The sequence below is a fragment of the Syngnathoides biaculeatus genome, chromosome 3 (genome assembly GCF_019802595.1).
Source record: "Syngnathoides biaculeatus isolate LvHL_M chromosome 3, ASM1980259v1, whole genome shotgun sequence".
Classification (NCBI taxonomy): domain Eukaryota; kingdom Metazoa; phylum Chordata; class Actinopteri; order Syngnathiformes; family Syngnathidae; genus Syngnathoides; species Syngnathoides biaculeatus.
Window position 1 is genome coordinate 38,729,572 of NC_084642.1, and position 24,645 is coordinate 38,754,216.

Below are 24,645 nucleotides of genomic sequence, written 5' to 3' on the forward strand. Positions count from 1 at the left end.
AAGTGATGGTGCAAAATCTTATAAGTGTAAAGAAATGCAATATTTCACTATCACTAGATTATTGTTCATTTTCCTTTGTAAACAGCAGTAAAATATTTTTTGTTACTTTTTAAATTAATACATAATACAGTTTCACTGCTGTGTTAAGTGAGCAATGTATTGTGGGTCATCCCAGTGTGCACGGTCATAAATTGGTCATGGAGGCTAAGGACTGTCTGACTGGTTTTACAATACAGTGCTACCACTACTTACAAAATTAATCAGTTCTGGAAGTAGTTTTGTAACGTGAATTTTTCATAAGGAGAAGTACATTTTACATCTAATCCATTCCAAGGACCCCCCCCCCCGCACACACACACACAACCAAAAATAAGCAAAGTACATAATGTTAAGAACAATAAAAAAAATGTTGATTTACCTTTGGTGTTGGGTGACTGTGCGAAGAGAACGGTCAGTGACAAGCAGAGGTCATGGGGAATGGAGGAGGCAGCAAACTTTGACAAGTCAAGAGAAAACGTACTAAAGTACGCACACATACATCCTAATTCCATTAGAGCTTCTTGGGACCCATGGTGAAGAAAGATGAAAAAACTTTTCAAATGTGCATTAGCTTGTGACAATGTGTGACAGCGCCAGTGTGATTCGGTGACAGTCCAAGGAAATTAAAAAGCATCATGGGTAAAGATTGACGTTCCTCCTAGCCAAAGGGATGCCAGGAAGATGCTACGGCGTTTGCCGATGGGAGAGCAGCTCTATCACGACACACAAACCAAGATACTGGATGTTTACATTTGGTGGAGTTTGGGAATCCAGGGCCTATTTTTTTCCTTTCGTATACTGAATTTCCTTCGTAACTAGTGACAATATTTTTCCGAGGAGGAGTTTCGTAACATGCATTTTTTTGTTACTGGAGACATTCGTATGTAGAGGTATTACTGTACTTATCTTAAATATTTACAATGAAAAGTAAGAGCTCTCAACTTCATTGTAGTCCAGACTGTGAGCGGGTGTAACGAGCTGCATGACTGATATCACGTAAGTGCTTCTCCCCTCTTCAATCACCCAAAGCTTTACTAATCAAACAGTTGCGTAATCTTGTCACCGTTTCTTCTTCTTCACATCAAAATTACTGTGGTGGGAGTAATTGTGTGTGTGTGTGTTGACGGTTTCACACAAACACACAGACAGTGGCCTTCACAGAGCACAATCGGCATCCATTCATCTGTCCATCCATCAGTTAAGAATCTTTAGAGAAGTGTACTGGTTGTACTCTTCTGTGTTGCCATGTAAATTCTGCACTAAGTTATTGTTTCATGTTGCTGTAACTGACTTGTGTGGTGTACATTGCCAAGTATTGGTTTTTAAAGTGGATAAGTGAAATTCCTGCCACTTCACACCTCCTGTTCTGAGAATTGTCACAACAAAACTAACACCACACTTTGATAGACAAAATAAAAAGTGATCAAGAAAACACTGCTCCCATTAAATCTAAGTGTTAACACTACAATGCCTTTTTTATTTTTCATATGTAAGCATCTGTTTGTGACCTGGCTAGCTTGTCAAATTTTAAGTCAATGTGACCCCTGGCGTAAAGCCTTCTCAATGACCACCGTTAAAAAATAACAGGTTACTGTGCCAAATTTAAGGTATAACTCGCACTCAATAATTACGAACATTTCTTTGGACATTCCACTCTCCCAGTGGAGCCTCACAAAAGTTCAAACTGAAGTGTTTTCACCCAAATGACCCGCTGCAAACTCAGCACAAATCTTCCCGGATTGCACTTCCATTCCTGAGATTTCAAACTTAAACATTAAGCAAAATACAAAGGCTTTAGAACAGATGCACTAAGCCACAAGCGTCGGTCTCTGAGATGAAAAGACGAGAACAACCGTATTTACCCTTGATACAGTGAGGTCCATCATCAACTGTTCGAAGGCCCGCGTTTCCTCTGCTTGCTTCTGGTTATGCAGCGCAATCTTCTCGCTGAACTTCCTGGGGTTTGAACCCCCTGTGCTTGGGGAGCCGGACATGGTTCTCCAACTTCACCTTCTTAAAGAACCAATTAAGTGTCTGCAGCGGTGCTTTTAATCTATTTTTTAAGGTCTCTCGGTTGGCACGCCATTGAAAAATTACAAACGGATCACTCATTCCTCGTGGATCGGCGTTAAAATTTGCGTCTCAACACCGTATAACGCCGTAATGAATACAGTAAATTACTTGTTTAAATAGATTAATTGCAAATACTAAACGGCTTCGAGTTAATGTGGCCAACAGTGGCGTGTCTGTCAATCAACCGAAGTTAATGACATCAAAACTTCCTACTGACATCTCAGTTGAGCCACTTGTACGAGTTTGACATAATGGACGTGAACAAGAAACGATGTCACTCGGGTGAAATTGCTATCAAATCACTTTGCCAACTTTTCATACTAAACTGCAGCAAACCGTGACGAATAGAGACGTATCTGTGTAGGTTACCGTCTTGATAGTTTACTGTTACTCTCAAGAGTGTCGCGATAGCACATGCCTTGCTAAAAAGCTTTAGCTCACTTGCGGAGCTTTTATCGCGAAATTCGATTTCAACAAGTGTCCGCTGGTCTTATCTGGATCCATTCAATGCATGCCGAATTTCTCCGATCGCGAAGGTAGATAAATCTCCTGTTTCGCAGTTGAAGAGGCGTAATACCCCACAAATGCACTTTTAACTCCTAGATCACAGCGGACTCAAGTCTTGCGTTAATCCACGGGCAGCGGGGAAAACGTCAAATTTGGACCCTGTGATGATTCCATGAAGAGAAACAAGCGACACCGAAGGTTTACACTCATTTCCCCCCATACATTTAATAGTGCTATTCTGCCAGGTTGCACCGCATTAGCTGTCGTTTGACACGGCTTGAAGAAACAAGTCTGCTAGGAGAAAAACATTACCTTGTTAAATTCTATCGATTCTCCGAAAGACCACACGAGGGCGATCATGAAAAGGCATGATGAACATTCACAGTACACGTACTCTTAATTTGGTGTCGGTGACTTGTCATTTATTTCGGATTGTGAATTGACCATACAATATTCTGATAAAATAAAATTTAGATGTATCATGCTTATAAGTTTTTTAAGAGATTCAAGGATATACAGCTATACACATACCGCTATTGAAATTAATGCTCATTTCCAGCACTACCCCGGTGTGCTCAAATGTGCAAATTCTTCGTTTTTCTAATCAACATATATCTTGCAAAACAGTGAACCAAGCTCAAAATGACATCAAATGTACAAGGTGATTGATTGTAAACTGCTGACGACTCCACAGCTTCTTTGAAAAATCGCACTTCCATTCCATCACAGCCTGCAAAACAAATGTCAAACTGGGGGAAACGGAGTAATAATGAGTTTTATTCTAATACAAGACACACAATTCATTGAATGGTACTGGTACTGTATTGCCATAGAGCATTTATCTCTCATGCGGACTAGTTTACGTCATACTAAAAATTGACAGTCATCAAGTCGATTTGAAATGAAAGGCACCTTGATCCCTCACGTTTATTATATGGAGTGAGAGAGATCTACTGGATCTCACTGTAATGGTGGACATCCTGTACTTCAATTTACGTGATCTACAGCATACAAGCTTTTCAAACATGGCATGAATGATGGCAATATCCTTACTGACAAAAATAAAAGGTAATTAAGTGTACTTTTTAATATTATTTGCATTGCGTTTTTAAGTTGTATAGAAAAACATTTACTTTTGTAACATGATCATGATTCCCTTATAGGACTTATGAACAACATTAGATGAGAAAATAAATCAAATCCAACATAACATAAAATGCCAAAAAAAACAAATGGAAGTAAGATAAGGAAGTGCAGGAATATTGAGGTTCTTCTGAAAAAAAATTCTGGACGAAGAAAAGAGGCCGCCGAACAAGCTGTCAGGGTTAGGTTGGGTTAGGGTTAGACAACATCAGTTTTTTGTTTTTCACAGACCTTTTTTGTAGTCTGGCCAATTAAATGGAAGGTTTACGGCTAAACAGATTCCTGTTGAACCTAACGGATGAGAAGACTATGGGCCAGAGTTTGGACCTTACAAATGGCATGATGATGCTATGGAAAATCTTTTTCCACGTAAGGTAAGGTGGATCAAAACCAATCTGTGAAAATATAATTTGTTGAAAAAAAAAAACCTTAATACTCTTTTTAGGTTTCTTTTGAATATATTTAAAAAATACTAAATGTAAAAATACCCAGATAGAAGTCTAGGACTAGACTTCCACAATTGCTAAAAAAACTAGCAAGCCTTCAGCATTGGCAAAGAGCAGCTTATCAAGACTCTTATTCAGGTCAGCAAATCGATAGCCAGCAAATAAAAACACAATCTTTTTAAGTAAAACGACCATTTTATGTGTTCAAAGCCTATGCACAAGATTATATTTGAAGAGAACAAATACAAATCTTTAGCATCTACCGTGGCTACAGTTACGAGAAACAAGCAAATATTGGTTGCAGTTGGCTTGAGTGGCACAAAGGGAGTGTCCCATCAGGAACCAAATGTGTGGTGATGTATATATTAAAATATTGCAAAGGCACATAAGAAGTGTATCGGGGAAAGTGTTTGACAACAATAGTCGTTTTAGGTCAGGGCTTTCAATAAGCCTGCTTATAAACTGTTCTCTATTTCCCATAAAATTTCTTGTTGAGCAAGAAAATGAGCAGGTTGACATTTATTGTCGCCCGGTCGAAGAGTTTCATGACTGCCACACCTTCGTACTGCAGTTGGAGTAGATCCTGAGAAAAATAGAAGCAAGAAAAATCAAAATTAAGTAAACTACTTAGAATATCTGTACTAACAGTCTGTAGAACTCATATATGCATCAAACATACCTGATATTCTAACTGTAACGTCTCCAAGTGTACCCCCATAAACTTGGCCTTCACATCAAAAACTCCAACAGTCTCAGCTGGAGAAATTTCAAAAATAACATTCTTGAACCTATGAGGAGAACATTAATATCAGTTTTCAACTTAAAAACCTGAAAATTCCACATTTCAATTTCACACAAGATTCATTACTTTCAAATTTTACCATATTCATTACACAGTATTGAATTGTTATAATGAATGCATAATAATTGGTATTATTACAAAACTATATAACACACACACATATAACACACAAACAGCCTAAAGGGCTAACAGTGTGAGCTGGGTGGGGGCCAGAGCTGTGGCCATAAGGTAGTCACAGCCTGTCGTGGTGGCAATCCCCGAACTCATTTGGTGTACACCAGCAGTGAGGGATGCTGTAAAGGTTAAGAATAAGTCCTATTGGGCCTTTTTGGCCTGTGGGACGCGTGAGACAGCTGATGGGCATCGGTTGGTAAAGCTAAATGCAGCTTTGGAGATCGCTGAGGCAAAAACCCTGGTGTGGGAGGAGTTCGGTGAGGCTATGGAGAACAACTTACAGACTGTTCAAGGAAACTGGCATCTCAGGAGAGGGAAGAAGTGCACCATCAACACTGTCCTTAGTGGTGATGAGGCAGTGCTGACTTTGACTAGGGATGTTGTGAGTCGATGAGGAGAATACTTCAAACACTTCTATTTCACTAACACACCTTTCCAAGAGGAAGCAGAGTCTAGGGTTTTTAAGGAGGACTCACTTATCTCTGGGGTTGAGGTCAATAAGGTGGTAAAAAAGCTCTTTGGTGGCAACAACCGGGGGGGGGGGGGGGGGGTGGAAGAGATGCTCCCGCAATTCCTAAAGGCTCTGGATGTAGTAGGCCTGTCCTGATTGACAAGCCTCTGCAACGTCACGTGGACATTGGGGACAGTGCTTCTGAATAAGCAGACTGGGGTAGTGGTCACCCTTTTTTAAGAAGGGGGACTGGAGAGAGTGTTCCAACAAAATGGCGGAGGTTTGGGGGGATACACTCCTCAGCCTCCCTGGTAAGGTCTATTCAGAGGTGCCAGAGAGGAGGATCAGTCGGGGAGTCGAATCTCAGATTCGGGAGGAACAATGTGGCTTTTGTCCTGGCTGTGGAACAGTGGACCAACTCTACACCCTTGGCAGTGTCCTCAAAGGTACATGGGAGTTCGCCTAACCTGTCTACATGTTTTGTGGATTTGGAGAAAGCATTTGACCTTGTCTGTCGGTGAGTCCTGTGGGGGGTGCTTTGGGAGTATGGGGAACGCCCTGTTATGGGCTGTTCGGTCCCTGTTAGAGTTTAGTCTGCCTTCCCGGCAGTGAGGCAAACTGGTTACCGGTGAAAGTTGGACTCTGTTAAGGCTGCCCTTTGTCAAGACACTGTTCATGAATTTTAAGGACAGAACATTTAGGCAGAGCCGAGGCGTAGTGGTGGTCTGGTTTGATGAACACAGTATTGTATCTCTGCAGCTGAGTGTAAAGCGATTGGGATGAGAATCGGCACCTCTAAATCTGAGACCATGGGCCTTGGTCGGAAAAAAGTGGAGACCCTTTCCCAGGTGGAAGAGTTAAAATATCTTGGCATTTTGTTCGCGAATGAGGGAAGAATGGAACAGGAGTTCAACAAATGTATCGGTGCAGCGTCTGCATTAATGTGGACTTTGTATTGGTCTGTTGTGGTGAAGAAGGGGCCAAGCCAAAAGGTGAAGCTCTCTATTTATTGCCCATTCTACATTCCTACCCTCACCAATGGTGACAAGCTGTGGCTCAAGACCGAAACAACAGAAGCCGCACACAGCCGAAATGAGTTTCCTCCACAGAGTGTCCGGGCTCTCCCTCAGACATAGGGTGAGAAGCTTGGTCATCTGGGAGGGGCTCAGAGTAGATGGTCCTCCTCCACATTGAGAGTAGCCAGATGAGGTGGCTTGGGCATCTATTCAGGATGCCTCCTGGAAGCCTCACTGGTGATGTTCCGGGCATATCCAAATGGGAGGAGACCCTAGGCACCCCCAGGACATGTTAGAGAGACTGTCCTTTGACTTCCTTCGGAATGCCTCGGGATACCCTCGGAAGACCTGGAGGAACTGGCTGTAAAGAGGGAAGTCTGAGCTTGCCTGATAAAGTTATTGCCCCCGTGACCTGACCTCAGATAAGTGGAAGAAAATGGATATGATGAAACTGGTCAACAACAAATTTATTGTCAAAGATTTTTTAGCTTTTTTAGGACAAATTTGATGTGCTGTATCCAAATATCACATTGGTTTTACTCAATCAGGTCAACTTTTTAAAGTATAGCCATATTTTTGTTTACATGTACAACAGGATTTTCAAAGTAGAGGTTCAAACAAACGTGAGGGAAACGTGAGGTATATGGCCACAATTTTGCACACGAAGTGACATTCAATTTACGGGTACAGTACAGTACTTACAGTATATTAATGTCTACTATTCCATTTACAGTAAGTCTGTTCCATTTGAATAATAAACTACCTGAAAAATTCCCATGAAAATTTGACCTGAGCAAGCGAAAGGAATTACAATTTCAGTCTTATGATGAAAAATCAGAAAAAACCTTGTCCTCCAATGCAATCATCACATATTGAAACCAATTTTATTCTTCAGTCTATAATTTTCATTTTTTAATATTATTGATGTCTGATGATTGGCTGAACCAAATCATTTGGTTTTGGCATCTCATAATGTGGGTAAGGTTTCCATTTTGAACTTTAAGTTAAGGTACAAATACTGTATGGTTAATAAGCAAGTGCAGAACATACTGGTTAGGCTGCAGATCTTCCACTGAAATCAGTACTCCTTTCTCATATAGACGTGAGGCAGTGTATTTCTGTGAAACTTGCTTACTTTTCTTGGCCTTATTGACACCAGGCTTTGACAGCCTGAGAAGAACAATCATCATTCAGCATAGGATTCTTAAACTTAATAGTTAGAGAAGATGGATAAATAAGAAATGTGTTGACACTTACTTGCCCTTGGTGGCCAGGTTGTCCATGCAGGTCTTTATATACTGATTGTATGAATCGATCTGCACATTATAAAACTTAGTCTTTGAATTTAGTGCAACGTTTGTTTGCTGGAGCTTTACGAGTTCAGCCTTTCTGCGTTGGCGATAACGTCTCTGATTTCTGATGTCCTGTAATAGACAAATTATACTATTGTATCCATTGTATGGTTTGATCATGAAAAGCAAGCTAATATTTGATTCTCTTAACCTTGGCTATGTCATTGATGAGCTCCTGATAGCGGTTCTCTGGATTAACTCTGCCAAACTCGGCTAACCGCTGTAGGTTACTCCTGATCTTCTCCTTTTTTCCCTGTAATGTTAGGCTGTCGTCCAACAGTGGTTTGACCTGCTTTATTTTCTCTGGAGTTTTAGCATCACGGATGGCCCTCCTCTGCATTGCACGCTGATATTCTGCTTCCTGTAACCACAGAATCACAAAAGAAAATATAGTAAGCATAACGTGAGAATCTTCTACTGAATAGAGGTATGCGTGCGATGTGAAAAGAGTAGAGTCACTGTGGTATAATAGTTCACACATATCAATCTTAACAAGTCTGAAAACAGGGAAATATATAGATTTAATGCAATATGGGGGTTGGTGTCTGTCTGCATGCTGTCTGTCTTTTAGTGTAGGACTGGCTTGGTTGCAGTTGTATCTCACTGAAACTGATGGAGAGCGAAAACCAATATTTTTTTTTTATTTTGACCTGCTCTGGACCAGCAGATGAATCCAGTATCTCAGTCAGAGTCTCCCCAGGCTGGAACCGGATCACATCCACAATCAGCCTTTTGGTGCTAAAATGACATGGCAAAAATTACACTTAAATTTGAAGCCATATGTTGAAATACACTATTCAAAAACACAAATTTCATAAATCACAAATTTGTCACTGTCTGAAGTAAAATAAGACAAAACTTCTTCTGTTTCAGGTCACTCAGGATCACCAAATGTATTTAATTTTGTTAAATGTCCAAATAATGAGGGAGAGAATTTTATGTTCTTTGAGTTCAAATGTTTACATACATAAAAAGTACTATGTCCTTAAAGAACATGGGGAAGCCCAGATGATGAGGTCATGGCTTTGGAATCTCCTTATAGGTTAACAGACAACATGAGAGTTAATTGATGCCATACCTGTTTTGTATTTGTATTTTTGTTCTCAAATGAGTCAACTTGACATTATAAATACTTCATAATTTAAACGGCTCCTGTCATGCAATGGATGATTTTAGTATGTTATTAATGAAAAAACGTCAGACAATATCTGCCCATGTGTTTTTTGTGTAACTCAACCCCAGAACAGAATTGAAAGACCTATAATAAAGAAACATAAAAATAGACATCACAGTTTTTATTCCCAAAGACATCAAGACTAAAATCTTAACTTCTGGAGACATGTCTGATGAAAAAAAAGTGGAGCTGTTTGGCCATAATGATCAACATTACATCTGGAGGAAAAAGGAGGAAGCGTGCAGACCTGAGAAAACCAAAGCAACTGTGAAGCATGGAGCTGGCTGCATCATATTGTGGGGCTGTTTTGCTGCAGCAGGAACTGGAGCCCTTCATAAAATAGACGATATCATGAAGAAAGATCATTACACGGAGATATTAAGGCAACATCTAAAGACATCAACCAGGAAGCTAAAACCTGGGCGCAAATGGGTCATCCAAATTGAATTAGACCCTAAGCATACTGCAAAAATGGTTAAAAAGTGTCTTGAGGATAAAGTCAATGTCTTGGAGTGGCCATCACAAAGTCCTGATCTGAATCCCATTCAAAACTAATGGGCAGATCTGAAAAGGCGTGTGCAAGCAAGGCAACCAACCAACCAACAAACGTGACTCAGTTACACTCGTTCTCTCAAGAGGGATGGGCCATGATTCCAGCAGAGTACTGTAAGAACCTCGTGGAAGGATACCCAAATTTTTTGACCCGTCATGCAGTTCAAAGGAAATGCGATTTGATAGTCAGGAAATATATGTAAACTTTAGACCTCAAAGACAATAATCAAAAAATGTCTCAGAAATTCTCTCATTATTGTGGTATTTAACAAAATTAAATAATTTCGGTAATCCTTACTGACCTGTAACAGGAGAGGTTTAGTCTGATTTGACTTCAGACAGACAAAAAAAGATGTGTTTTTACACATTGTACCTAAACCTCTGGCATCAACTTAATGAAGCTATTAAATTAATCAAAGACACAATAACTTACTTGAGTAGGAGGGTCTTGGCATCCACTTCACTATTGGCCTCACCAGGGACATCAAATTTGTTTGTCAGTGTAAGTGAAACCTCAGTTTTGCCCATTAGCTCTTTGTTGGGATCACCAGGAGGAAGAGGATTTTCACCTATTTGCAACACTTTGGTATGAGTAAAGAGTTGGAATATTCTATATTTTCTATGATAATCTATTTCTGCCCAGTCTGCATTAGTAGTGTCGTCGAACATATAGCTTATTCAATACAGTACATTGTAAATTTGGCTTATACACAATTAATTGCCACAGTTAGTTTGAATAAAACGGTCGGAAACCAAGAAGTGATTCCAAGAGAAGAATCTCCATTCTGAAATGATAAATATTTTGAGCCTATTTATTCATGCAAATTCCACAAAGGCAAGGACGCATTTGAAACACGGTCCTCGGAAAAGTGAGGCTGATGTGCAAACCTGTCGTCCACCCTACAGCCAATTTAGAGGCCTTGTATCACGAAATTCCAAGTTTTCATCTGGAGAGACTTACCAGGCCTTCACTGTAGCCACTGGATAAATACTTTTGGAATTGTATTTCATTGTGTTTATTACTGTCGTCATTTGTATCCACTCACCAATGAGCGACTCCACTGTAGGAACCTCTCCCAAGTCCTCCAAAAGCTCATGGATGGGATCATTGTGCTCTGGAGCAATGGCATCCTGATGGTCCAGAAGCAGCTAATAGCAAAGAAAAGTCACCTCTTAAGTGACATAATATGGATCATGTTCAGATGCTAAAATTATGAGCTGTAGTGGAGAAAAGCCCATTATGCAGAGCTGCCAATACATAGAACAAGGGTGAGAAACACATTTTTGCTACTGATTCCCCCAGAGGCCCAATATGACTGTGAGCCCACGCAAAAGTCAGTTCAGATGATATTATTTCACATGAACCCAAAATATATAGATGACTACTTTCAAATGAAATGGTAAAAAGTTCATTCATTGATTTATCTTCTACCATTTATCCAAGGTTGGGCCGCTAAGGGCAGTAGCTTTAACAGGGACACCTAGACTTCCCTTTCCATAGTCTCTCCAGCGTGTCCTGGGTCATCCCCAGGGTCCCCATCTGGTGGAAGTGTCTGGAACACCTCACCAGACAGGTGATCAGGAAGCATCTGAATCAGATGCCTCATCCACCTCATCTGCCTCCTCTTAAAGCAGAGGAGCAGCGGCTCTAATCTGAGCCCCTCCTGGATGACTGAACTTCTCACTCTCTCACTGAGAGGGAGCCCGGACACCCTGCAGAGGAAATTCATTTTACCCGCTTGTATCCGGGATTTTATTCTCTTGATACACTCAAACTCAATGTCCCTTGCCTCTACCATGAATGGGAACTGAAACGCCTCCTGACAGGGGATTCTGCCAGACGTTCCCAGCAAACCCTCACAATAAGCTTGGGCCTGCCACGTTTGCACCGACATCTTCCCCCACCATGTGAGCCAACTAACCACCAAGTTCCGCCCCTCTCTTCACTTGAGTGTCCAAGACACGCGGTCACAAGTCCAATGACACAACCACAAAGTCGATCATCAAACTGCGACCTAGGATGTCATGGTGCCAAGTGCTTGAACGTTCTGATCGCGGAGGGCTGTTCTTCCCAATCAAGCCCTTCCAGGTCTCAGTGTCATTTCCCACATGAGCATTGAAGTCTACCAGCAGAAAAAGGGAGTCTCCTAACGTAGTAGACCTGGGGGAGGCTTGACGGGGGCATTCGATATATTGTTTGTATTGAATATTGAATATAATAAACATAACATTATAATGAAATAAAAAATATACGTGGAAAAATAAAGAACAAGAACCACAATTCCACATTTTTTTTGTTTTTTATCTACATATACCTACACAAGTTGTATGTATTTTTATTTTTAAACACTCCATGAATGTTATTTTTCAACAGCTGAAATACATTTCTGAATTTGAACCATGTCCTCTCCTCTCCCCTCTGCCTCACCTCACTCTGGTGGCGACCACAGCCCTAACGCTCTGACTGGTCAGTGTAATACCATTTAACCATGCCTTCAAAATAAGGTACAGATACGTCACAAAAATGAATATAAAGTGAATGAAAATTTTAACTCACCATAACGCTAAATCAATGGGAGCCCTGAGCTTGTTTCTCTGCAACGAGATGGTTCTATCTGGGAGTAATGGGAGACAATGGCACCAGAAGTTTCTTGCTTATGTCCAGTTTATTCCGTTTTGTTTTTGGCTGACGTCACTCCAGAAAACCCCACTTCACACAGATAGAATGTCAGAAAGGGCAACAGGGTTTTTTCAGTGCTTTGGTGGGAATCTCCAGGTATTCTGCCATGACTTAAATTCAGAAGATTGGCAGAGTTGTTGTCTCAAAAATACTTTGAAAGCCACCATCATTTGTGATCTCCAGTGGTTGATTTTGTTGCACAGACATGATGGATTCACCTGGTTTGTGGATAAATGGGTCGCGGATCCATCGCTTGTTTGTGGGTCCTTTTTGGTTGTGAAGTAGCTCAAACTCATTTAATAACAAAGACAGGTGATCATGCACCAGCTGGGAAAATGAAGGCTCAGTCTCATACAAAATATGTGCTAATGTTTGAAACGTCAAATATGTCTCTGTTCACGCGCCATCACCACAACTCCAGTGTGGCTTTAAATCCAGCAACTTTACCTGCCAACTTGAAGACCGTCAATATCTCGCATCACTAAGCCAGTTTTGCGACCCATTCCTCATCATTGAAATTTGCTGCCAGTGGCAACTTCTTTTCGGAGAGAAAACTTTGCTGTGGCTCTCGTAATTCAAACACTCTTGGGAGCAATTTCCTTCTGGATAACCATCTTATTTCCGTGTATTAGAGAGGCTGTGTGTGCTCTATGTCCATCTCCTCACAAAGCGCCTAAAAAAGGCGCAAGAAAGGGCGTCTGCTTTGATTTGGTAAATAACTTTTTCTTGGAACTGTAGGCTCTTCTTCTGTCTCTTCACTAGGCCTTTTCCCTTTCAAAAAGAAACTTTCCAAAGACGTCTGTTTTGTACTAATTTTTCTAGCTTGTGGGGTTAAATTTTGGCACTCAAATGACCTAGATGTAATCAAGAAACAAAGAGAATCCGGTCATTTTTGAAAATAAAATTGTTCAGACTCGGATAATGAATACAACAGAACTAATTAATTATTTCTTCGGCGGCCCGGGAACAAATGATCCACGGACCGGTACCAGTCCGCGGCCTGGTGGTTGGGGATCACTGCCCTAAAGACTTTAAAAAGGGTGGGTACTCAGAACTCGTTTGGTGCATAGGAACAAACGACAGTCAGGACTGTCCCCTCACCCAAAGGCGGAGGTTGGCTACCCTCTGCTCCACTGGGGTGAAACCCAACTACAGGTGCCGAGCCGAGGGGCAATATGTATACCTACACCTGCTCGGCGCCTCTCACTGCGGGGAACTCCAGAGTGAAAGTGAGTCCAAACCGTCTCAAGACCACTGGTACCAGAGTAAGTGTGTAGAGGCGAGCTCGACTATATCTATTTGGAATTAATCGACCACACACACACACCAGCTTGGGCTCCTTCCTACCAGACGTGACATTCCACGTCCCTAGAGCCATCTTCTGTAACCAGGGATTGGATCGCTAAGGTCCCTCCCTTCGGCCACCACCCAGCTCACACTGCATTTGACCCCTATGGGCCCTTCCATAGGTGGTGAGACCATGGGAAAGGGATCCCACGTTACCCTTTCAGGCTGTGCCTAGCCGAGCCCCAAGTGCAGGCCCGGCCACCAGGCACTCGCCTTCGAGCCCCACCTCCAGGCCTGGCTCCAGAGAAGGGCCCCTGACCCATATCCAAGGCAAGGGAAACCTCAATCCCTTAGTTTTATGCACTGTAGGGGATTATGGAGCCGTGCTTTGTCTGGTCCCTCACCTAGGACCATTTTACTGTGGGTGAACCGACCAGGAATGTGAAGCCTCAGACATCTTATCTCCTAGGATCATTGGGACACAAACCCCTCCACCACTATAAGGTAACGGCTCAAGGAGAGGCAGTAAAAAGTTCTATTTTTTAACCATTATTTCATTAATTTTGAAGAGAAGTGTGATAAATATTAGCTACGGTATATAACAAAAGCAAGGCAATATGCAATTTTTGTCAGGAATATGACATTTGACACCCGTGCAAAAGATATTTTCGGAAGCAAAGCAAATAAACAAACAGAATTGAATTGATTGCACAATCCCCGAACCTTAATCCATGTCCATCCCATGGAACACTTGTGGGCTGACAAAAAAATGCTGTTCATGAGGCAAAACCAAGAAATAGAGGAATTGTGGAACGTGGCACAATTTTCCTGGGCTGCAATACCGGTTGACTGGTGCCAGGAGTTGGTCGACTCCATATACCAAAGATCTGAAGCAGTCATCACAAACTGTGGTTATGTAACTAAATATTAGTTTGTTATTCACAGGAAAGTTGAATCTTGAAGCATTTCTTAGTTCAAGCAGTACTTTTTTGAGTTTGTAAAGAAAGATGTCAACAGCTTTTACTATATTTCTTGACTTAAATCATCAAATTTAATGACTTTTTCCAACTTTCTTGATTTGGAGTAGAATATGCAGTGTCCTCAATGCACTTGTGTTCATTATAATACAATTTATCTGAGGAATTTTGTAGTTTACTCACATTTTTAAAAATAGTGCTATTATCAACACAACTATATGTCAAGGTTATTTGCTTTAATTTTGAGCCAAGCAGGGGCACACTGCGGGCTGCACAGAGAAAAGCTCACAAGCTCGCATCAGGACTTTTCTTCGGTGATTGATTGAGATGGGAAAGCCAGTGAGCACCCCACTAGATCCCAAATTGCGGCAGTTTAAGAAGCGGAGGGAAAAATTGCCACTACTCTAGAGCAGTGACCACGCTACTGTATGCACGAAAATGAATTTAGAGAATGCTATTCACACATGTAAGATTGAGCATACAGGCCAAACTTTTAAAAGGGCAGTGCACGCCCTGTCTGCAATTATTGGGGTGTCAAATACAGTAACGCAATGACCTGCCAACTAGATTTTGCTCATTTTCAAACTCTGACTTTTTTGTAAATATCCAGAACTATCGGTGTTATGGCCATATTAAGTTTAGTTATTATGTGATGGCTTAGACAATGGGTCAATTTTAGTTAGCTGTAAGATATTGAGGAAAAATCAAACTCACTGTGTGCGTGTTTATCATCTCTCCAATGGAGATGTAAATAACAGGTTTGGTAACAGTGACCAGGTCAGAGTACTGATCCACATTGAATTTATCTTCAAGCGAGGGAACATCACAGGCTGTCAAAAAATACCGCCTGTGATGGAAGAAGAAAATATGCAACAATGTAAAATTTGTCAAAGGGGAAAATATCACAAAACTTTCTTCAACATTTTCTCTTATGTAGTCATAAATATCACACCTGAACTTTTGATAAGAGTTGCCGAGATATTCATTGATTGGATTCAGGTGGGCATTATCGCCAAGAAACATCTTGTTGGAGGCAGCGTGCTGCAGCATCTTGGCGACAGAGCCCAAGTTCCGCCGTTGTTCAGTAGTCAGCTGACCACCTGCCGACATCTCAATGATATCAAAGGCATCGGGGGCAACAATTGCTGGGTTCATGTAACGGTAATACAAAAGGTTCCCCACGATCTGAAAAGGCAAAATGGTTCCGTTACAGGAGGACAGTTCATATCATTCCTAATGTATTTTTTAATGTCCGTCCTATTATTGAACCAAAAATCAATAAACTAAGATTCATAAGGTTTAGAATGTGTTAATGCGAGAGAATGAAGGGCTCTTAAATGTTTCGGAACAAAGCAAAGCAGGAAGAGGAGGAGAGCAAAGAAGAATGTTCTTGCTAACCAGTTAGAGATGCGAGAGAGGTGAGAGAGGTATGACTTGACACCAAGGTTTGGCAAGGTGGAAAAGGGAGAAAGGCAAAATACAAAAACAAAAAAAAAAATCAAACAGGAAGGTCAGGCAGAAGAGGAGAAGCAACCCCTGCAACAATATTATACAGAAGATTATTTCCAAAAGGAATCACAGCTTCAAGACTGTGTGGAAGAAAATATGGGAGACGAGACTGTCTAGTGGAAGGTATGCAGATTTCCAAAAACCTCAACGGTGGCAAACTCTGTTTGATACCTCTCTCTGGAGTATAAACTGAATATCATATCTTTGTAATTCATTTGAAGAGATGGTTAAGGGCGGCATGGCTCAGCGACTGGTTCAAATCCAGCCTTGCCTGTGTGGAGTTTGCATGTTTCCCACGTGACTGCAAGTGATTTCTCTGAGTTCTCTGGTTTCTTCCCACATCCCAAAAACATGCATGGTAGGTTAATTGAAGACAATAATTGCCTGTAGGTGTGAATGTGAGTGTAAACTGTTGTTTTTTTATATGTGATGTAGTGACCAGTCGAGGGTGTACCCCACTGCTCCCCCATAACTGGAATAGGCTTCGGGGTTGCGGGCAGGCTTGTGAGGATAACCAGTATGGAAAATGGTTGGAGGGAGATGCTTAAAAGGCTGTGGAGTGTAAAAGCATGTAAAGATGGAGTCAGCAAACCTTAAGCAGTTCATCCTCTGTAGCATTTGAGAACTTCTCATGGAGGGTGTCTTTAAGGACCTTCGAGATGAAACGCATCCCGTAGCTAAAGCACATGAGAGTGCAGTGTGACTCAGATGCATTTTAATAAGTTAATGTTTGAATCATGTCACTGAAGTTAATAAATACGTACGGAATGTTATCTACAGAGACAATTATAGCAGAAAGGAACTTGTCAGTGATCGCCTTCATGCTCTTGATGGAGGCTTCAAGTCTGTTCCGAACTTCTTCATGGGATATTGCTTGCTCAGGTGTTACATCATAAGGCAGCTTACTGTGGACAACAAGCGACCAGGAAAAGAGTATGAGGTGATGTTGCGAATTTTTTAAAATAGTTGTAGGTTCCTAAAAGAGATCCTACAATAAAATGGATTAAATGAGTATCTCACCCAAGGTTTTGGCGAAAACATAGACTTTGAAATTAATTATGGGCCCTCTATGCCAAGTGTCTCTCATTTTTCCTCGTACCTTCATTTATTATCACCTTCTAAATGTTTAACGATATCGGACAAAACTCTGGGAGATTTATTTTCGTGTTGTCTCCAACGGACTTAGCATTGAACAATGCTTTGCTTGACCGGCAATATGGCCAATAATAAGTAACAAGTAATTTCGGTGACGTAGGTGCATGAGCTCTAAAGGTCTTAATCATCAGCCAATTATTATATCACTCAGAGACAACTAAAAACCAGCTCCGCCCCTCTCTTCACGCAGAATGTCCAAGACATGCGGTCGCAAGTCCGATGACACGACCACAAAGTCAATCATCAAACGGCGACCTAGGATGTCCTGTGCCAATTGTACGTGGACACACTTATGTCTGAACATAGTGTTCTTTTTGAACAATCAATGATGAGCACAGACGTCCAGTAACAGAACACCACTAGGGTTTTGAAAGGGGGTTGGGGGTGGTGCGTTCTTCCCAATCACGGCAGGTCTCACTGTTATTGCCCCCATGGGCATTGAAGTCCCCCACCAGAATGATGGCGTCCCCAAAGGGAGCGCTCTCCAGCACTCCCTCTAAGGACTCCAAAAAGGGTGCGTAATTCTAACTGCAATTTGGTACTTATGCACAAACAGTGCGGACCGGTCCCCCCACCCAAATGTGCAGGCACCGAGCCCGGGTCAATAAGTATACCTACACCTGCTCAGCGCCACTCACCGTGGGCAACTCTTGAGTGGAAGAGAGTCCAACCCCTGTCAAGAGGACTGATACCAGAGCCCAAGCAGCGTGTAGAGGAGAGTTAGACTATATCTAGTCAGAGCTTCTTGACCTCATGCACATGCCTGGTCTCCTTCTGTGCCAGAGATGTAACATTCCACGTTCCTAGAGCTAGTTTCTGTAGCCGGGAATCGGCTCACCAAGGTCCCCGCCTTCGGCTGCCGCCCAGCTCACATTGCCCTCGACCCCTATAGTTCCTCTCACAAGTGGTGAGCCCATGGAAAGGAGGACCCATGTTACCCTTTCAGACTGTGCCCGGCCAAGCCCCATGGGTGCAGGCCCAGCCACCAGGCGCTCGGCTTCAAGCCCCACCCCTCCAGGCCTGGCTTCTGAGCGGGGCACCATTAACCCGCCTCCAGGCAAGGGAAACCGAGATCCAATATTTGTATTCGTCATAGGTGTTATTGGGCTATTTTGATAAAATCATTCTACAGACGTTATCGAACACCTCGACTCTTTTAAATGTGAAAAATTATTTGTGTTGTTTATATTCATAGATTGATTTGAATGTTTGTGGGAGGAATAGACATCTGTGAAGTACCATTTAATTTTTGACTTGGATCATTTTGTCTACTACATGGTAAAATCTGTTTAAGTGTCACTTGTATTCCAACACTGACAACCTCCACTCTATCTCACCTGGCCTCTCCGGTCTGTGTTTCCATTTGGTTGACCCAGCTCTTATAGATGTCCACAGGGTCAGTCTTGATGTTAAGCGTTTTGTCATCAATGATCTCCTTCACAACCGGTGCTAAGATCTGTCTCAGTGCATTCTGGCCCCTCGCACCTCGGTGGAAACTTACCACCATTTTTATGACAGTTGGATTTCCTGTGACAATCTCCTTCATCTGGTCGACTTTTGACCTGCAGAAGGTTAATTAACACAGGGAGCTATGCTACACCTTTGTGAAGCCAAGTGTTAAGGTTAAACTTGAGAAATATGTCATATATACATTTCTAATAAATGTATTTCATCTCATGAATTCTGTTAATTTCACTGCAAGAAAAACAGGACTTGAGCCAATAACATTTTTCAGTTACATTTCAACTCGAGAATATTAAGTTTCACTCACCTTTGAAATAAGCTATGATTAATGTCGATATGTATGTATTTAATTCGTGATATGATGTTCATTTCAAAGAATTAATGATAACAAAAGACATTTTATTAGATTTTTTTTTCTGTACCCTGAGAAACAAAAGTACTTTTCACACCGCCATATTTCCTGCCACCTCTATGAGACTGATGTACGAATGAAATGCCATCAGGATGCCTCAACGAAAGACACAGGACGACATTGTTTGTCAAAGAGAAAGAACTTTTGTTTTTGTTTAAATGCTTGGAAGGGCATAGTCGTGCAAATTGTGTAACAACGATTGCCTATCATCGAAATACTTCAAGCCAACGTGATCACATTCATGCAAAAAGTTGCAATGACAAAGGGGCTAACTTTAGTGACAACAATACAATATGATTTGTCTCAGTGAGTGGCTGAAAGAAGAAATCAAATTGGTGGTATGGTGGGTTTTTATAGGTATCACATAAATATACCCTCCAAAAACCATTATTGCTTGGTTTACAAACAATTTAGATTATTGATGAGTTTTCAAACAATTTAGAGTCATCAATACAACCAACTTGATGATTTTGTCGAGTATTGTCATTAAGAAGCTTGAAACCACGGTGCTTGGTAAATTAAAATTAAATAAATAAATAAATCATCTGTTAACTAGTTGGAAAATCTTTTGAAAACATTTTCAATTGAATCCCATTGTATGAAATGGATACATTTGAATTGAATGTCAAATATTTGTATTCAATTTAAAAGTGAATGTTATTAATTAGACAACTCACTTGATTTCCTCTTGCAGGGCAGTCTTAAAGAGTTTGAGGAGCAGGTACTCCTCTCTCTGGTTTGAGGCGTAATTATATAGGGTGAAGATTACAGAATCCATAAACTTTGTTGATTTATTCTGAGGCATCTGGAAAATTAGCTTGGCTAGATAAGTGGGATTGGTCTGAAAACAGGAAATAATGGGTTTGAATATCATTGTAGGTTGCAGTGGCTACAAAAAGCATTCATTTTTTAGGATTACTGTATTGCAGGATAATAAATTGCAGGGACTCATTGTTTCATCACACATGGATCCCAGAACTCACATACAGTCATACCTCTACTAATGAAAAATTCAGGTTACAAAAAGCCTCTCTGGGAATGTTTTGTCTCTAGTTATGAAGGAAATTCAGGCTACGAAAGGAAAAATTGGAACTGGATTCCAGCTTACATAAACATCCTGGATATCTTGGTTTGAAAGTGGCGTGATAGAGCTGCTCTCCCATTGACTATTGCCGGAGCATCTTCCTAGCATCACATTAGCGTGGAGGGACGTCAATCTTTACCCATGATGCACATCCTTGGTTTGGGTGGCACGATTGATCTGCTCTACCAATGGCTATAACAGCATCTTCCTGGCATCACATCCCTCCATTGGATATGAGGGACCACAATCTTTCCCTGTGATGCACATCCTCTATCTTTGGCACCAAATCCATTGCCATATGCTCGCGGACAGTTGTACTGTACTACTTCTTTGTGGATTTATTCATCTTTTTTTACCATGGCCCCCAAGAAATTAATGGCCAGTGCCAGTGAAAAGACGAGAGTTGTTTTGTCCATCAACACAAAATATGAAAAAGGCACGTGCGCATGTGGCTTCACGCTGTTGCTCCATGAGATCTTGAGAGGATCGAGGTGGAGGTTGAAACTAAAGTTGAGGAAATTGTTTTGCTGGGAGAGGCTGAGGAGGACATCACCAGAGGTTCAGGAGCACCGCGACAATCTTTTGACGTTCAGGAGCACCATGAGGATCTTTCGACGGAGGAGCTAAAAACTGGAGGCAGTCACTATTCCGTTAGCTAGAATAAAAGTGTTGACAAAATTCCATGACTTTTTTTAATTATTCAAAAGAATCATTCAGAAAATGTGTTAACTAGTCAGGTTATCACTCACTTCGATGACGTTTGCCTTGCACATTTCCGCAAGATTATTAAAACCATGAAAGGCCATCTTTGGATTGCTACTTCACGAAACATTAAAAGTTAATGCTGTTTGCTTTGAATTCATAATTTGTGTAATTTATTAATTTTAGTCAAATTAAGTTGTGCGTGCTGCTTCCCCATAATGTGTCATCACACACCCTTCTCTTCGCATCGTTCCACAAGACAGAGGCAAGGCAAGGTAAATGAACAATATTTAATTATTCTTTACATTACGTGCACTGAATGCTTTTTTTGTGGGGGGGGGGGTCGGGGGGTTGAAACAGATTAGGCTATTTACATGTAAAATGTGTTTCTACTTAGGAAAGATTTAAGTTACGAAACAACTTCCGGAATGGATTGATTTTGTAAGTAGCGGTACCACTGTAGTCTTAGTAAAATGATCTTTACAACCTTTTATCATGCTCTCATGGAACGTCTAATTAGATATGACATGACAGTGTGGTTTGGGTCCTTTACAGTGAAATGCAGATCAATACATCCATCCATCCATCCATCCATCCATTTTCATAGCTGCTTATTCTCACAAGGGTCACGGGAGTGCTGAAGCCTATCCCAGCTGTCAACGGGCAGGAGGCAGGGGACACCCTGAACTGGTTGCCAGCCAATCGCAGGGCACTTTGAGACAAACACCCACACTCACAATCACACCCTGGGGCAATTTAGAGTGTCCAATTAATGTTGCATGTTTTTGGATGTGGGAGGAAACCGGAGTGCCCCTAGAAAACCTACGCGGGCACGGGGAGAACATGCAAACTCCACACAAATGGGTCCGGGATCGAACCCGGGACCTCAGAACTGTGAGGCCAACGGTTTACCAGCTGATCCACCATGCCACCTAAATGCAAATCTATGATTGTAAAAATAATTTTTGCACCATGGAGCTGATTGGTAGTAAAAATCATCTTCCCTTCCATCAATATTTACCGAAAAAGTATTATTACATTATATTCACAGAATAATTGCAGATCCATCTCATGGTCTGTCTTTAGATCATGAGTTATTGCCATCCAGGTGACGTTACAGCAGGATCAGCTACAAAAATGTGAACTATTAACTTTTTTCTCCCATATATCCATCTCACTTTAAATAAAGAAAATACGAGGTACAAGATGTGATTATCTTCTAATGCAGTGGTTCCCAAGGTTTATTACATCACCCCTCTTTTTGGAGATGAAATTATTTTGGGGTGGGTACTGTTGTTTGACGCATAGGCACATACAACAGTCAGGAACCATCTACCCACCCAAAGGCGGAGGGAGGCACACCTGTCATCTACCAGGGTGAACCCCAGTGTACAGGCCTGTGCCCGTTTGAAAACCACTCCATTATTATTATTATTATTATTAGTATTCAAACTATGGCCAAAATGTTTATCTTTTGTTTAATCCCAATACAACAAAAACTCCCAAACGAGTGTTTAAACCTTTGTCCATAATCCCCCAAATTTTAGTTTACCATAAACACAACACCACTCAATATAGAAAGAGAACAAAAGTGGATGGATGGATCAGTAACTGAGTCCTTAGCCAAGGTGGAGGGAATTTATAACCAATGCTAAATAGTTGTGTGTTTTCACATAAAAGCTTTAGAGTTCTACTAGAACACAACTCTAGAGTGCAGCCAATTTGGGCACACCTGCACCTAGATTTTTCAACAGGGCAACAGGGTAAGGTGGCTTTCACTTTGCATAGTCAAGTTTTAAGTTGCAGTTACGGATGCAGTGCCGTACTGTATATACTGACAATGTCTGTTTCGATGCAGTGCCGCCTGAGGGATCACGGTATCATATCAAAGGGATAACAATAATATCATCTAGGATGATAGCTTCTGGGAAAAAATATAGTGTTTTGAAATTTGTTGTCATTCGACGCCCAGGTAAATATCGAGGAATGGAGACGGAGCTCTATTGCGCCACACAAACCCAAAATACAGGATGTGCATCCTCCTAGCCAATGTGATGCCAGGAAGATGCTCCAGCGATAGACAATGGGAGAGCAGCTCTATCGCACCACTTTCAAACCAAGGTTTTTTCCCCCCCCTTTCGTATCCTGAATTTCCTTCGTAAATAGTGACAAAAATTTTCCAGCGGAGGCTTTTCGTAACCTGAATTTTTCGTTATTAGAGATGTTCCTAAGTAGAGGTATGACTGCATTGCCACAGATGCTCAGTTGAAAACAACAACTTGCCACTTCTTGTTGAGGAATGTACAGGCCTGATTTTTCCAAAAGTACTGTACTAACCAATGCTGACATGAAGCAGTTAAGGGGGACGTGTTTTGCCAAACCAACTCTTTTTTACAATTTAGGTTGCAATATTGTCACTCTGTGCCTTAGTAAACTTGAGATTATTTAAATCATCCATGCATTCCCGAGCCCCAGATGTTTTTCTGCCAAGAGGCCTGAAATTAGGCCATTTGAATTTCTCAAGCTGATTTACATCACTTGTGAAGACTTCTACCTACCTCTCCATTCCTAAACCAGCACTGTCAACAAGAACAGGTGTGCGGATTGTTCATCATCTACCGGTCAATTTTGCCCATATGGACAACCAACAATTTTTTTCCCCTGTCACTGAAGCTGTGATGTGTGTGAAATGTGTTATCACCTATCTTTTGTGCTGGTGCACCTAAGAAAAAAAGTTAGGTGCATCAGTGCAAAAAGTTATTCCAGAGCCCAGTAGTAAGCAAAACATGCTAGGAAAGGCATACTAGAACACCTGACCGTTGACATTAATCAGAGACCCTTTAAATGGTGGCAAGTGTGTGATGACTCTGATTTAGTATGAGTTTAAATGTGATTGATTCTAAACATAGCCCAGTCCAAATTATGAGAGGGTGTGTATAGTCCTGCAACCTCATTACAGTGGTACCTCTACTTTCGAAATTAATCCATTCCGGAAGTCGTTTTGTTACTTGAAACTTCCCTGAGTAGAAATGCATTTTACATGTAGATAGCATAAATCATTCCAAGCCACCCGACACCCCCCCCCCCGCCTACAATAAGCATTCAAAGTGTATATAGTGTAAAGAATAATACAAAAATATGTTTATTTACCTTTGGAAGAGAAGGGTGAGTGACAAGGCATCGTGGGGAGGAGCCACGCACGCAACTTAATTCGACTAAAATTAATAAATTCCACAAACTATAAATTAAAAAGAAACATTAGCTTTTTTTAACATTAGCTTTCAATTTTTCCTGAAGTACCAAACCAAGGATGTTTGCCTTTGACGGCTTCTAATAATCTTGCAGAAATGTGCAAGGCAAACGTCATCGAAGTGAGCGATAGCCCAAATAGTTAAGCCATTTTCCAGATGAATCTTTTGAATAAATTCGAAAATATCATGGAATGTTGTCAACACTTTCTTTATTCTGGCTGACGGAATAGTGTCTGCCTCCTTCTCAACGTCGCAAACTGCTCCTGCATTGTCGTGTGTTGCATCGCCCCCAGCTCCTTTCCGTCGAAAGATCCTCGTGGTACTCCTGAACATCGAAAGATCCTTGTGGTGCTCCTGAACCAACTCGTCGATGTCCTCAGCCTTTCCCAGCGAAA

General features: G+C 41.3%; 1 protein-coding gene across 1 annotated transcript in view; it reads right to left on the reverse strand.

The window, feature by feature from the left end:
- Positions 1–3,374: 3,374 nt before the first annotated feature.
- The window catches only part of iqgap1 (IQ motif containing GTPase activating protein 1), an 83,075-nt gene continuing 61,804 nt past the window's right edge, over positions 3,375–24,645 (reverse strand). The window contains exons 24-37 of the mRNA XM_061815750.1: positions 19,891–20,054; positions 18,675–18,899; positions 16,947–17,087; positions 16,775–16,859; positions 15,626–15,858; positions 15,388–15,520; positions 10,776–10,878; positions 10,163–10,298; positions 8,654–8,741; positions 8,155–8,364; positions 7,909–8,075; positions 7,702–7,821; positions 4,888–4,996; positions 3,375–4,791 (exon numbers count right to left, since the gene is read on the reverse strand). Of these exons, the coding sequence (XP_061671734.1) occupies positions 4,678–4,791; positions 4,888–4,996; positions 7,702–7,821; positions 7,909–8,075; positions 8,155–8,364; positions 8,654–8,741; positions 10,163–10,298; positions 10,776–10,878; positions 15,388–15,520; positions 15,626–15,858; positions 16,775–16,859; positions 16,947–17,087; positions 18,675–18,899; positions 19,891–20,054 (2,028 nt within the window). The 3' untranslated portion in view covers positions 3,375–4,677. The remainder of the gene's footprint in view (positions 4,792–4,887; positions 4,997–7,701; positions 7,822–7,908; positions 8,076–8,154; positions 8,365–8,653; positions 8,742–10,162; positions 10,299–10,775; positions 10,879–15,387; positions 15,521–15,625; positions 15,859–16,774; positions 16,860–16,946; positions 17,088–18,674; positions 18,900–19,890; positions 20,055–24,645) is intronic.